The sequence below is a fragment of the Epinephelus lanceolatus genome, chromosome 11 (genome assembly GCF_041903045.1).
Source record: "Epinephelus lanceolatus isolate andai-2023 chromosome 11, ASM4190304v1, whole genome shotgun sequence".
Classification (NCBI taxonomy): domain Eukaryota; kingdom Metazoa; phylum Chordata; class Actinopteri; order Perciformes; family Serranidae; genus Epinephelus; species Epinephelus lanceolatus.
In genome coordinates, this window is record NC_135744.1 from 5430662 (window position 1) to 5447085 (window position 16424).

Below are 16424 nucleotides of genomic sequence, written 5' to 3' on the forward strand. Positions count from 1 at the left end.
GCTCACCACCTCCATCTAACACTTAGTGAAACCCTGAAACTGTTGAATTTCCACTAGGTGGCACTAATGAGTTATAATCATGGGATGTGCTGCAGTGGCTCCTGCAGTTGCTAGGCCACTAGTTACAAATAAATTAAACTTGACCTGAAGCGTTTTTATTTCTTCTACTCTCAGTTAATGTTCTTCAGGCTAGACTGAAGTCATAATGCTGTGTTTATGTCCCGTCTAAATAATGGGAAATTTGGGCTGCTGATTCTGTTTCAGCACAGCACAAGAAATGCTTTAAGTTAGCTTGTTACATCAAAGGAGTGACCTGGACTTTCTGCCAGTGTATATCACAAAGTTAATGTATTCCTATAAATAATGTTGCTATAGTAATTCTAAATAATTATGCTAAGAAGTGTTTACCCTTTCATGGTACCATTTTGTAATAAAGCAACGCAGGTCAGCAACAGATGCCATTTTTCGTGAAATACAATAATCCATTCAGTTCCACAGGAAACACAGATGGAAACCAGTGACGTTCCAGCAGCAGTCTGAAAAGACTAACTGAATAACCAAACTGGTTCGATCTGGTCCCTTACTTTGTCCCTCTGTTCATGGTTCTAAGAGGTTGCTGGGACCAGTAAGAGGCAGAGAAAGAAGAGCACAGCTCCAGAGGCGTCAAGGCGCCTCCGGAGAGATGACACCGGAGTCCCAGCCTGCAGCCCTCCACCTCTACACCACAGGCCAGCTGGTAATAACTTGCTATCAGGAATGGTGTTTTACTAAACTTTTCGTGTTCAGTGTTGTCATTTGGTACTAAGTTATCTGGCTACTTACCCTGTAGATGCTCGAGGGTCATTCTGTGTCAACTTAACTAGAGTTTGGCAGCTAAAACTTTAGACTTTGATAGTATATCATTTTAAAGAACTAAAGTCAGTCCCCTGGTGCTGTACTGTGGCTGTTTGTGGTTATGTGGTTCTTTAGTCGCTATGGAGAGGTTTTTCAAACTGGACCCTATTTCCCCATGTAAATTGGCCAAAGAGACTGATATGAACAACAGTTTTTGAAACTGGTGCAGTACTGAGGGAGTGGGCAGCAGCCAGCTACAGTATCCTTTAAGGTGGCATGTTTCATTCATTCAGGAGAAGAAGCAGTATGTAGTAATACATGTATCTGTGTCAATAATACTGTGGTTGTAGTACAGTAGTACTACAAGAGCTTTACAGGATCTTAAAAATAATCTAATTAATCTCTTAAAATGCATGCCTAAATTATATAGTGTTGAATTTGAACAGTAGCAGAAGTCACAGACGTTGGAAGACTAAAAGCTATTCTCTCATAATGTTTTCTTATTAATAGTGTAATCATTTGGCTTTTTCTGAACATTTCAAATTATAAACCGCTGAAAATCATTTCTGATATGAGTTGTTTAATATCTTGTTGAACTAATGTCTTGTTTAATCATGACATTGCAACATATATGTGGATGAAACATTGCCATAGGGTCAGGGTTAGCGAGGGTTAGACCCTCTTAAAGACCTTCCCTTCTGTTATAAAGTGTTCAGCATGGCAGACTTTCATATAACATGACATAAAAAGTCAAGATGATACATTTAATACATTCACAGGTAGAAGTAGCATGTAGTAATACTTGTATCACCTTCTAATCTCATTATAAAACAAAGTTAAAAAAGAAATATGATACGTTTCATCGCACCACTTCTACTCACGTAAAATGTGATTATATATAATATTTGTATCAGCTTTAATAATACTGTGGCAGTTGCATTAACAACAATAATACAAAGAGAGCTTTTAAAAGAAAACTAAAAAATGTTTTAACATCCATGTCCACAACCTTTGGCTGCATTGTGTTTTGACTGAGTTCTGGCAGTGTCCACAGTGGAATCAAAGTATCCCACAATGCACTGTGGCAGACAAGAGGAGAGAGAGCAACTTGATTACAACCTGCTGTACATGTTATACCTATAATGACATGTTGTCGTTTGTTTTCCAGTGTCTTTGCCATGTAATAAACTGTTAATTTATTGAATAGTCAGTCCCCAAAGAGATAAAAATAAATCAGCAATCGATCTTCTCTCGCGCTTAACATTGCTATACAGAGTTGGGCTAATAACGCTCGCTAATGTTAGCAAGCTGGGCTGCTAGCTCTGATTTTTGTCATAATTGCATGATGTATAACGTTATACGTTAAATTCACGTTATTACATGACTGTCGAAACAAACTTCAACACAACAAAGGTTAAATGGAAAATTACTTACATTACTAGGACAGGCTGCAGTCCTGCTGCTCTCTCTCCTCTTGTCTGTCTGCAAGTGTAATATTATTAAAAGGCTTATATTTATTGTGAGCAGAGATTGACCCGATGGCTGATGGGTCTTTTCCGTCAGTGACACTGCGGACCTCCACAGGAGGTCTGAACTCCTTCCTTCCATCATAGACTGTTAGAAATGTTCAGAAATAATAAACAAATGATTCATCTGTCATCTTAATGGAAAAGCAGTCTTTCTTATCATATTAGGTGTTCTAGAAGTGTTCTTCTGAACAGTGAGCTCCTAAATAGACATTTCTGTTTTTGTTGATGTGTTTTTCACTTATATTCACACATTCAGTACACTGTTTTACCCTCTTTTTTTGAGAAGCACCTGGAAAAAAAGCACCTGCATAAAATGTTTATTTTCTGTGATATTGGTATCTACTCTGACTTTGGACTATGTGAGGCGTCATGATATGGTCGAGTGAAAGTGTATCACTCAGGTCATCCGCAGCATCTCTTGTCAAGAAAATACTTAGGCATAGAAGATAAAAATAAACTTTTATTAGCATGTTGAAACTCGTATAATTCAATGACAGAAGCACTAACAGTGATGTTGAGTGTTACCTTTGGAATGAGACCATGTATGTACACATACTTAGAAATGGAAGAACAGCTTTTAATTGACTTTGGGTTGCCTTGGATAGGCGTTTTAGGTGAATTAAGGTGAATTTTACAGGATGCTGAAGAGGTTTTAATCGCTACACCGTAACAATTATTTGTTGTATGTATACTGGCTGAATGTTCACCACAACAAATAAAACACTAAGAATGAGTGAGTTAGTTAAGTCTCTGCAAATATGAGGAAGAATATCCAGCCACTTTCTTTCTATCAAAGTGCAGTTTTAGCTATTTCCATACAAACCATGCTAGTACAAATCACAAAAATGCCAATTTCTATATATTTACTGTACTTATACTGTAGCTTAAAGTCTGCTCTTTTTAAACTAAAATAATAAAAATCAGACTGTAAACTGTATCCCAGCTCCTCAAACAAAACCAGTGTAGTGACAGCCAGCTCTAATGGTGTTTACAGTTGTTGAGAAAGGCTACTCATCCACTCTGTTGCTTGTGGGGTGATTCCTTTGGCAGTGTAATTACGGTATAACCATGGCAACCAGCGTCTGTGCAATGCTGAGCTGTGTGAGCTATGTTGCCGTAGTAATGGGAGGCCTCTAACAGGCCAGATCTCCTTTCTTCCTTTTCTCCCCTTTTCTTTCTCCTGTTATGTGAGGAAGAAGCAGCTGCTTAAAGACACTACTGAAGATGGTGTTTGTTGACCAGTTGGTTATGATGCTTCCAAAATTGTGTTTCACAACAAATGATGACACATTTGGCAAGCACTGCATACTGTGTGCTCAGGCATACTGTGCATGCTGGTTTTTAGATATGTAGGTAGAGTGAACGTGATGAGAGGTTTTATTTTTTATAGTGTACAGCATCTTTAACTGAGCAGGTCGGCACAGCACCTCCTGGGTACTGACGTCAGTTTGCAGCTTTGCTCTTTGTCTTTGCCTGTTGTATCTGATGCCAGTTTCTGAGATTATGGTGTCTATTTCAGGATGACAGAAACACTTTTTTTTTTCCACTGACAATTTTTCAGTTATGTCCTAATCACATGGTGGAGTCTGCACAAAATATAGCATTTTTATCAGTACAGTCATAGTTTTAAGGCTGAAGACAAAAGTCCAAAATAACATCATACCGTCACTGTTTAAAATCTGTTAAAGAAATATCTGCATCATCCTCACTTACACACTGCTTACTCTCTCAACTCTCTCAAACCCATCAGGCTGTAAAAAGCTTAATCTGTCAAATCTGCTCATATCTGAGAGCTGGATGTTCCAGGCCTCAAAGATAGCCATACCATAATATTCCCCAGTCTGAGTGCACTCTGGGTGTGATAATAACATGTGAACTGTTATGTGAGTGCATGTGTTTCTGCTCACATAGCCGAGGCTTTCAGGCAGGAGGTCTAAACCCTGACCTCAAATTGAAACCAGGGATTATGCAGATTTTTACACACAAACTGTGAAGGGGGGGGGGGGGGGGGGGGGGGGGGGACGATATTATGTTAGTGATTATTTGGCCTTTCTCATTTGCATCTGTTTTTTTAGTTGTCTTGTATTGGTATTTGGATTCATTTTTTTGATTTTACTGTGGTTTTTATTGCCATATTGTTAATGTGGGCTGTAGTTTCTATTCTGTATTTTACATATACAGTGATTTCACTTCACAACAATCAGATTCTCTGGTGGAACTCATTACATTTCTTACTATGTCTTTCTTCATATATCTGTAGAAGAACATCTTAGCGACTATTAAATAATCATTACTTTGATAATGCTTGTATAGGTGTGGGGTTTTAGAATTGGAGGGCAAAGACTAAAAATCTTTCAGCAATGATAGCATTTTATATTCCTAAAATACATTTATAGATACACACAAATCAGGAGCTATTTAAGCTCAACGCCTCATAAAAGTGGCAGTAAATGTAATATTCCTAATGCATCAGTGCCTATGTGGTAAGTGATGACCTATACCCATTTATTTTCATTCATTGTGGTCACATCCACTGATCCCAACATCCTGGTCTTCTGTTCAAACAGAGATTGAATAGTTTGGCATTGAAAAAGTAATGGATCCAAAACAGCGTATGCTTAATGTTAGCTCCTTGTCTGATCAAAAATTCTAAAATGTATAATGTATGCTGCGCTCTTTTCAATCCTGTATGTTTGGCCCGATGTATACCCTCCTACTTTATCGATGTGGTATGAAAAATCACTATGAATGTTTCTTAACTGGAGATTATCAAATGTATTGCAGTGAACTTTAGATAAGTTTGTTTAAGATTTCCTCCCACATGTTTAAGCTTTATTGGAGTGCAGCAGATTTTTACTCTGAAGGGTATTCAGTTAATGATGCATATTCTCTACTGTAAATGTTTTTTTGTTTTTTTTTTTGTTTTTGTATTTAGTAAAGAATTTTTGTACCTAATTTGATTGAATGTTGCTTTCTGAAATGTTCTGCTTTGTTGTTTCGAAGTAAGAAAGAAAGTTAAAAACAACATTGGTTTCGGAAGCAAATACAAGCTTGATTTCTTATTTAAAAGTTGCTGTCACTCAGTTTTCACAGCTGAGGGCTGTAGCTACTGTGCGACTTCCATTTTTTGCCACCTTGCAGTTTTTTGTGCAAATACACAGGTTCAGAATAATACATTCTCATGTCTTTGCAGAATGATCAAGCATGTGCAGTAGGGAGAAACCTGGTCATATGAACAGGATTTAACGTACAAGGTACACAGATAAACAATGTGCTACCTTGCCACAGAAACATCTCCTTCCCCCAACCTTTCTCCTCCTTCTGTCCTCATGAATATTAGGGAATTAATGCGTGCAGGGAGGAGGGAAGGAGGGGGCAGGGACAAAGGGAGAAAGCAAGGATAGTGAGAGAAGAAAGGGAGGGGGAGAGCTGATATCGTCAGAGGCCCGGCAGTGCGCAGGCTCTGTGCGAGCTGGGCTGGCTGCCTATTGATTGGAAAACAACGGGCTGTGGGAGGACAGATAAGGGTGGCTGTGGGCTAACGGGTGAGGGAAGGGATACAGACCAAAGCTCAGACCACGCTGCCATCTTTACCTCCCAGATTTTCTTTTTCTCTCTTTCATCCTGGAATAAATGTAATTGCCACTGCTCATCGGATGGTTTTGCAGTGGAGGGAGGTTTAGACACAGATTCTCCTTGACTGGGAAGATCCTGCTTACACATCAAGCTACAACAACAGTGGCACATCTACTGCAGGTAATCTGTCTTCCTACTATACCTACAGTATCATCCAGCTGTTTATTCTTCCAGTCCTGACCTCACCGAGGTCCTCGTTCAGCATCATCCACCCTCCATCCTTGCCTTGTAACCATGGTTTCCTCCATCTCTCCGTCCTCTCTCCTCGCTGCTCCTCTCTCCCTCCCCCACTCTCATCTTTTTTCTCCCTCTGATGAGCTGATGACATGCACTTGCTTGATTTCCATTTTTGCCATGGCCACCTGAATATTGATTTAAAGTGGGATCCATGTCTGTTATATTTATATGGGACAAAATCAGAATGATTTAACTGGCAGTTTCAGTACAAATATAATTACATTCCTGCTTGGAATTATTATTCTTTTTAGCCAAGGGTCATAATAGATGTGAGCAATAATTTCATTTCATTTTCCTGATGCTTGGCAGGCTCACAATAACTGATTTAATAACACTAGTTATGTGCTGACATTGTTCCTTTTTAAATGATATCCCTCAATTTGGAATTAAACCTGAAAAATGGACTCTCTGCATTTGACAAGCACAATGGTGTCAGCAGAAAAAAACTTTCAATATCTGCAGTAAATAGGTGTTTGATTTGTTGTTTGGTCATGTAGTTGTTGTCATCCCTCCTACAGTAAAATGAGGTGAGTGATTTGGCTCCATTGCATTAAATGACCTCTGATGAGCTCTTGTGATTGGCTCTTTCTATACCTGCATGCATGTGGAGCGTGGAGACGCACCTGAGACCACCACCACTCTGTGAAGGTCACATACAAAAAAAGGCTGACACACATCCTAAACACACACTATGCGGACATTCAGTACCTGCACATCTCAAACACCTCCACATCATCTATCCTACAGCCAGCCTTAATGTTGATGCTGTGACTTCACCTGTCTCTTTTTGGTAGAACAAAGCAAACCTAAGCTTGCAGTAAATAGAAATGCTACAGTGTGACTGAAAAGCTCTATGAGAAAATTCAATTTGTGATTTTACACTTGCCAAATTTCCAAACAACAGCACATCAGAGCTTCCTGCAAAGAATCCCTGTGGCAAGTTAAGAGTCAGCAACTAATATTCCTTATTTGTGTAGATCAAATAACTTTAATTGTATCTATTGACAGACGCAAGTTGTCAATCACTGTCACACAAAGGGGGTGATTCATTCCTCTGCTGCAAGGATTTATTCAATATGGAGTCATTTCTTCCCAGCAAATAAATTATAAATAAATGTTAAGTCAAGATGAAGCAGATGCAATAAAAATACACATCAGTACAGAGAAGAGAGAGCTATAGAGTGAGTAGACAAGACCCTGAAAAACACTATCCTTCTGTTGACGGAGCAGCACTTTGCTGAGTGGTGTGATGAGGAGGAAGAGGCTTGGACAAGCTTGTTTTTAAATGGGCTCCTCTGTACTCACCCACTTAGGCCAGGCCACGGTCCAACAAAGCACACAGGATGAAATTTAGGCCTCACTACTGTAATTACGCTGCGTCAGACAACCTAACCGAGGTACAACTTCTCTTAAAAGTCTGGCTGAATGACTGCAGTGTCTTTTTGCAGGTTTGCACTCTGTCATTTCTGCTGTTTAATACAATTAATTTCATTCTTTATTTACTAATGGCCATAAGGAGCTCCAAGAAAGTGTTTCAGGACATTATGTCATACTGTAGGCTATGTGCTGCCCAAATTATCAAATTATCAGTCAAGTAAAAATGACCATCAGCTGCATTTGCTGCATTTACTGAGCTGCTTTCTCTTAGTGTATCCACATGTCTGTGACCTCTAATGATAACTGGATTAATTTTTCAAGGAAGCTGAATAAGGTATCAACACCTGAAGCAAGAATTATCATTTAGGATTAGGGAAGTTAGGTTTTAACAGGCATTACTCTTACCTGTTAAATTAAGTGTACCCTGTCTATTTACAACTTTCCTAAATATAGAGACTTCTTCTTGGCATTGGCCTGTGATAGTCCCAGTTGAACCACTGGAGCATAACTCGCACTATGCAGATGCCAACAACTTCATTTGGTATGGAATCAAAGTAGAATATGCTCTGGGGATATATTTAAAAGGATGATCAGTGTTTCTGGGTTGAAGTTAAAAGTTTTTCCAGACTCTAATACAGTTAAGAACTGTGCCGAGTATTAACTGTTTGAGTAGGAGTAAAGAAATTATGTGTATTTGTTTTTCTGGTAATTCAGTCTGCCATGGGACAACATATATACACAGGGAAGATCATAATTGTAAACAGAGATAGTTTTAGATTTTGGAATATTCCACCAGAATATATGAGCTCCTTTGTCGCTCTTGACAAGGAAAATAGTGAGGGTAAGAAAAAGCTTTCCACCAGTTAATAATCTATAATTATTGACCAAAAAAAACTGTGAATTATATATTTGTAAGGTTTTTATATCTTTCTGAGACAGAATGAGTTGACAGTTAATTGGACACTACTGCACCAAATTTAGCTTGAATAATTTTTAAGGGAACATTTTAATATATATCACACATTGCAGTGGTTTAACTATATTCTCCTCAATGGTGTGCCAAGCTGCTTTATTTGATAGGCTAAGACATTTGGAGCTCCCTGGCCTTGTGATTCCTTGTCCCTCTATAAGGTGTTATATTTAGGTTTACTACCTTTCCAAATATATTTTGAAATGATTTTCTGAAGTCTTTCAGATGGTTTGGAAGAATAATTTATATAGCCGATATACATGCTTACACTGAGGATAGAAGATGAGATCTCTCTGAACCAGAATCATCCTCAGGGCACCTTTATGATTCTGACTCAGTTAATGATACAGTTTAGTGAAGGATAATTTGGCATTCATGAAAAATAGCCTCACTGTAATATATTATATATCATAGCATTTCCTTTTTTCATGTCCTAGAATCTTGAAAATCTCATCAGTTAAATGTCAGAAGATGTACTTAATTAACTGTGGCTTACCAGTAACGCCAACTGGTTGGGTTCCCTTTGGGACCTGGTCCCCTTCTGGCACATCTACCTCCTCTTTGTCTAGACAACATGGTGCCATGGATTCCACATGAGGTAAGGCAGGCATAATTTAGAAGATGCCAGATTAATCCTTCTGGGATTCTGGGATCCATCTTGGTAAATCTGACAGATGAGGACCAGATGCAGAATTTTGGGCTTTGTCTTTTTTTTTAAACACATTTGGAACTTAAAACATCAGTTTATAAGCTGTGTTGATTTATCAAACTCGATGCATTCAACACTATATGATCACCACTCTCTCTTTGCAGGGTTCAGAGATTAACAGACAGGGGACACCATGGAAGCCCCTCTCGTGTGTTTGGATGAGGAGTTCGAGGACCTGCGGCCCTGCCGCATGGATGAGCTGGACCACCCATCGCTCAAACACTCCTCTTACTCTAACACTACCACCGTCCCCCTCACCTCCATCACCCGAGAAGACTTCTCTGAGCTGGAGAACTTCTCTGAGATGATGAGCTTCAAGTCGATGGAGGACCTGGTCAATGAGTTTGACGAGAAACTCAATGTCTGCTTCCACAATTACAACACCAAGACGGAGGGCCTGGCGCCCATACGCAACCAGTCACACAACCAGGAAGATGAGGAGAGGCTGCAGGATGAAGAGTGAGTGACAGTGACAGTCAGTTAATATAGTTTGTCCAAATATGCACATGGTACACTTACTGCAAATGTTCTAGGGCTTTCAGTACAGCTGAGATCTTGAGGCTGATTTATAGTTGTGTATAGGCTCTACGCAGAGCCTACAGAAGTGCCATACACCGTTGTGAGAATTTATAGCCGACTTGTGCAGTGGTATGTCTGTTTTGCTCTGCACTTACACCTCCAAAAGTCTAATTGGCAGTGGTGTTTCTACCACACTGTGCTGTGTTTTTGGGAAGTGCCGTAAAGTTTTATCTACACAAGATACACCTGAAACACAGCTAAAACATGATTTAATAACAAAAAATATTAAACACGAGTACAAAATTTTGTTCCATGTTAAATTGCAAACCTCACAGACAAAACACTTGTCTTTTGCTGAACACATTTTCCTCACAAATACAACATGTTAACATTATTAGCATAAGCTTAAGATATTTTACATTGCATAAACTAGCATAGTGGCTTACAGAGTTTTCCTCTACTCATATGAAACCAGGAACAACAGTGACAGTTAACAAAAGGAAATTACAAAATGCCTCTATTTCAACTCACAAGGTTCACCAATAAATTGTCGCATACTAGACACGTTTCCCCCACATATTCAACATGCTAATGTTATTAGCAAAAGCCTGTAACATTTTATGGTAAACATTAGCCTAGTGGCTAGCGGACTTTTCTCCTCCTACATGTAGTATTTTTTACACACTTTGGCACCTTATTAACATTATAACTACAAAAAAGATTTTCAGTGTGGATCAGTTTATTTTTATTGTGAACTAGAACTAGAACTACTAGAACTAGAATATGGTTTGGGGGGCACCTGGCACAAGATTTGGCTGGTGGGCCACACGTTGAGAGTTATTGCTATAGTCCATCGAAATGTATTTGCACCAGTATTTTTGGCTTAAAAACAGAAATAACTTGACACTTCAAACAGCATCCAACAGTATACAGTTACAACAATGTCGACATACAGATAATATCTAAAATAATTTTAGATTTTTTAGAAATCAAGCCAGCTGAGCTGAGAGGGAGACAAAACAGGGACCCCCGACCACATATATTGTATAAAATTGAATCACATATTTAACTGGGTGGATGGAGGTCGCCAGGTAGAGGGCCACATTAGCCTCAGGCTGCAGTCCTGACCTGTAGTTGCTTTACAGGAATCTTCACAGAGATAAGTTGTTGCAAAAGGCAAAATATGTTGGACTGGTGTTAATTTGTATTTTTAACATTTTTAATTTTGAAAAGAAAAAAAAGAATGTACCAAAAAGGTTATCAAAAATGAGCAAACACTAATTTGGCAACCCCTCTACAGTAACTCTGAGTACCCCTCAGGGGTCCTAGACCCCATGTTGAAGACACAATCTTTATAGATTATAGACAAATAAACTAATAACTTTTCAGCAAAATGCCTATATTTGGGTGTATTACGGCTTTGTGATACTCGGCCATCAGGTATACAAATAACCACAAATAGAGTGACATAATAAAATACCACAGCCAGACTATTCCTCCAGTTCTCTAATTACACACTAGCGTAGTCATTATGCTGCCATTAATACCATACACATCAAGGCCTAAACAGTGGCTCAGCATGTCACACATGACAAAAGCCAAAATATTTCCACACACAGACCGCAACATCCCAAACAACCAGTCAATCAGCAGCATGACCCCACCCTTGCCAGCTCCACAGTGGGGCTGCATGCTGAATTATTCAATGTGCAGCGTTGTATGCCTCAGTTAGCTTTGGCTCTGTTGGTGTGTCTCTGTCTCTGCCTCTCCACCAGCTGACTGCCAGATCCTCCTCCTTTTGCTAGCAGGCTCCGAGGCGGAAATACACGTCCTCACACTGGGTGGATATGAATTCTGCTAAAAATAGCCTGACTGTAGGTGTAAGAGGAGAGATTTTGGAAAGGAATCACATGATTTTTCAAACACTATTAAATTGATTTTAAAAATGAGTCTGTAAAGCTTTGAGCGATTACTGAGCACAGAACACATGGGCTGTGGGTGGATGTAAGTCCACAGCACTAAACTAATCTGCATGTTATGAGCAAGACATGAACCTACTGCATTACTCTGACTTGTACTGTCACAGTCCACATAACAACCGTTCCAACCATCCTCTGGAGTTTTTGTCACCTCCCATTTCACAATTCTTGCAAGCAACAATCCATGCTGGGATTTCAAATCAAACTTGATTTGAGTCTCATTCACTAGATATTTATTCACCTCAAGCAGCTATTAATAGAAACAAAGACAGTACTGATGCTTGTAATACTGAGGACCTTGTCCTGTGTTATGACATATAAAATATCTCTTTTCCATGGAGGGTGTAGTCTGATTTGAAGTGATAAGATAATGGTAATAAATAATGGTCAGCAATGAAAATCTGCTGTTTAGTTGAAAACAGTCTGTCGCATATTTGAACTTAATCCCTGCAGTTGCCTCATTAAAATCACAGATATGAGTCTGACAGGCTGATGGAGATTATTAAAGTACTAAACAAAATGGTTTCCCTTCAGTGGCTGCAGGCCACCAGTTACAGCAGGACAGCTTTGTAACATGGAGTTCCAGTTCCTGCTGGCCTGATGACCAAACCGCGTCCTTGTGTTATGCATGCAGTATGAGCTGTTGATGTGTTGTTGTGGTTATTGTGGTGATTACAGATTCTGGTTTTTAAAATGTCTTTTAATGAGGTGAGTTTAATTTCATTTAAAGTGCTCCTTTTCATTTAGAGGAAAAGGCAAAGTCTGATTGTTGTTGTACATTGTTGTCTGTTACACAGTATACAGTACAAATCTACAGCCAGCAGCCTGTTATCCTAGCTTAGCATAAAGACTAGAAACAGAGGGAACAGTTAGCCTGATTCTGATGTGTTATTATGGATCCCACTGCGGTGTGATTAGCTAGCACTAGCCCTAACCATGACCTCTTTGCCCTTACCCTAACTGTCTCCAACCTCAACATGTCAACATGATGAGTACTAACCAATCAAAACACAGCAGTTCAGGACTTACCAAGAAAAGCAGTGGGACACATGATAACATGAAACTGACCAAAGAAAAAAAATCTGCCTACCAGGACTGCCCATTTTGTCCCACCAAAGTCGTTTGGATTTAGAATGTAGATCAAAACAGGAATTACTGGAGTCGGAGTCCATCAACATCTCCATGACTTGCGCAACTGTAAACTTTTCCATCAGCGCCAGAATTTTTGTGCAGTTTACATGCTGCTACATTTTCATAAAAACATCCATCTTCTTCTTCATTTGTTTTTGGACACGGCAGTGCGTTTCTATTTACAAGATGTGTGACAGTGCCCCCTATCTTAAAACAGTGAAAACACAGATTGACAAAATATCTCGTCAATGGCGGGGAAAGAGTTAACTATGGAGACCAAAACTATCTTTTGTACCAGGCTGTAAACATATTTATTTCTCATGTAAAGTTGGGCATTTTAACATGGGGGTCAATGGGGGATTGACTGGCTCCTGGAGCCAGCCTCAAGTGGCCATTGGAAGGACTGCAATTTTTGGCATCTCCGTGTTGGCTTCATTTTTCTTCCCTAGAGGTTGCCGCTTTGCTAGAACTAACCCTAACCAACGCAATCTCTTTCCTAACCGTAACTGTCTCTTACGTTTATGTGATGAGTTCTAGCTAATCACAGCACAGTAGGGCAGGTCTTGCCAGTAAAAGCAGTGGGATACATAATAGCATGGTTCTGAACAAAGATTAAAAAAAATCTGCTGAACAGGACTGCCTCCTGCCAAGAAAAGCCTCGCATGGCCCACTTAAATGTTTAAAATTTTGCCACTTCTGTTTTTGTATGGGGTAAACAAACAAGACGTAACAAGATATATTAAAGGCACTGGTAAGCAGATGTTTTTACCCTACAAGCCATGCTAAATGGCTGTCGGTACATATTAAGTTTACAAACAGAGTGGTGGCTTTCTTTTGTCTTTGTTCTTTAAGATGTGATTATAGAAGTTTAGAACAGCTATGTTGTATGTGTTGGCAACCGTAATTGTTTATTACAAACAAATTGTCTTTTCTGTGTATTTATTTTTTGGTACTTTGTTGACTAGTGTATACTGGGTCTTATTCTGCTAAACTTAAATGCACCTTTGAGCAGATTTCTGAATTCAAGTTTTTTAATTTTTATAGCACTGTTTGTACAAACTGCTTTACAAGGTAAAATGGCTTTAGCAACACTGCAACTTCCTCTGAATACAAGGGGTCACTTTACAGAGTGGCGTTATCTAGTTTGTTTGTTTTTTATTTCAGGAAAACATTTCAAAATACTGAACATTAAATGATGATGAACATGTTTCAAATAATTCATATTTTTTGGGACAACACTTGTTATTCTTCAGTTTTCATTGTAGAGTAAAGTGTATTGAAACTTTGACCCTGTTTATGTGCTGGTGCATACAGTGATGGCATGCAGGCATTGCCGGTGAGGTAAGCTGTTAGCTGAATGGTGTCCACTGTGTGTCGGGGTGTGGGCAGTGCCACTGGGAGCAGGGCAGCAGGCCTGAGCCAACCTCTCAGTGGAGGAGGAAAAAACACAAAGGAGACTTCTCTTCCAGTTTTCTGTCATTCTTCCTCAGACAGACGCTTGCTGCGAGTTGCAGTCAGAGACCACAGACACAATGATGTGAGGAGCTTTATCTAAATCTCTGCTAAGGATACCTTTTACTGAGTAGTAAGCTGCTTTTTTCTGTTGTGCATTGTTCCTCTGCAGCCTCCAGCTCTGCGTATTGACCACCATCATTGACTTGCCACATTGAAATACTGACTGAGTTGCAGGCTGCTGAAGACAGGGCTGAGTAGACCGCCTTATAAGCAGGGAGCTAAAACCACACCAAACTCTGGCCTAATGCTGTTATATAATTGTATGACTACAGCGAGTGTGGATACACCAGCCTAAAATGGTAGACAGCCTGTAGCAGAGCTAAGGCCAAGATAGAGTCTTGATGCTTGGTTTTAATAGTTTCGAGGTACTTGAAAGCTAATGTGTACATGTTTGTGTCTCTGTGTTGTTCTGCAGTGTGTGGGATGCTCTAACTGATAACTACATCTCCACTTGGGACGGCAACGATTCAGAGGGACTCAACGGTAATCTGTCTGACCAGGAGGTATGTGTAACTCCATATCTTTCTATTTGGTTTAGATCTGGGAAATGTGCTTTTAGGCCCAGTAATAAGTAAACTGTCTTTTTTACTTTGGAAAAATGAACTTAAATGGGTTTGTCCAACCTTTTAGCCACACATATATGCTAAACAGGACTGTCTTCAGCTGACCAAACCTTTTAGAAAATGTCCACTAGTATTATCTGCCGCATTAGTTTATAAGGGGAAAATATTCAGTTTTATAGATGTAAATAAATGTAGCAACAGGCTGTGTCATTATTTTTCATTTTGAGATGCCAAACTGAGTTCATTCTCTCTGAGGCTTGAGCTCATGCTGACACTTGAAGACATGCTCGCCCAACCTTGACTGCTGTTCCATTCAGCAGAGGTCTCCCTCTTCTTCCCCTCCCCTAATTGGCTGTCACATACAAGTGGACAGCAGGCACTTAGCAGTCCAGGCCATGTTCGTGCTGGTCAAGGCCGGAGCAGATGTTTTTACCCCAGAGGGAGAGGGCTGTTTTGAAAATGCATCATAGTGCTCAAATTCAGATAGATCCTGCCTTCAGTGGAGTTGTTGGAATTCTCTCAGAGTTTAACCTTTTCAGAACCCAATTATGTTTCAAACACAAAAAATATTGTAATGGTTGATTTCTATTCTAATGCACTCATAATCATTAGCAATAAATAAATAAATGAATAAATAAAATAATAATAATAGATTACACTTCATTATGTGTGATTTTTTTTATGTCCGTGCCAGTAGACGGAGAATCTGGACACAGAAATCATCTAATAGTAAAAATTACTATAAATGATCTTCACAGACCTTTTTTTTATTATTAAAAAACAAAACAAAACATGCATTTATTCATTTCTTCATAACTGGTTAAATGATATCAATAAAAGTAATGCTTTAAAATGTATTGTATATATCTTTTGCATTACATTTGTCATTTGTCATAAGTATCTCCAGAAAACAGTATGTTTGAAACCTCCTGAGATGGATATTCTGTGTACAGAATTCATAAGATGAATTATTTAAGTTTAATTAATTAAGTATTAAGTCAGATGACAGTAATCATAGATCTAGACATCCTAGAAAATATATGCCCATTGGAATGGGTGGTGCATCTGAGCGGGTTAGAAGGACAACTGACAACCTTTCACAAAGGACAACTGACCTTTTCTCTGTGGATATTTCTTCTGCCCAGTGCCCTTGCTTCTTCCAACTATGTCCTTATATTTATTCCAAACATACCAGAAGCACAAATCTTTCAGTAATATCACATGGCTTCTTGGTGTTTTTAACATATTGATATCTAGCAGGTAAAATGTTAACCATAATCACCATCTTAGGCCCTGTCTCAGTGCATACAGATATTTCTTAAATGGATATGTTCACCTTCTGTTAAAAAAAAAATGTCCACACAACTTTTATTTTACAAAATATTATTAAATAGAATGCAAAAACAACTCCATTGTCACCAGCCT

The 16424-nt window shown here is 39.0% G+C and overlaps 1 protein-coding gene across 2 annotated transcripts in view; it reads left to right on the plus strand.

Moving 5' to 3' along the window:
• Window positions 1-642: 642 nt before the first annotated feature.
• fez1 (fasciculation and elongation protein zeta 1 (zygin I)) overlaps window positions 643-16424 on the plus strand; it is a 29454-nt gene continuing 13672 nt past the window's right edge. Inside the window, exons 1-3 of one of the 2 annotated variants that reach the window (XM_033649199.2) lie at window positions 643-736; window positions 9397-9751; window positions 14852-14939. In XM_033649199.2, the coding sequence (XP_033505090.2) occupies window positions 9426-9751; window positions 14852-14939 (414 nt within the window). In that variant the 5' untranslated portion in view covers window positions 643-736; window positions 9397-9425. Of the gene's footprint in view, window positions 737-5727; window positions 6120-9396; window positions 9752-14851; window positions 14940-16424 lie in introns of those variants that run through there. The other variant, XM_033649190.2, reaches the window with a different exon arrangement.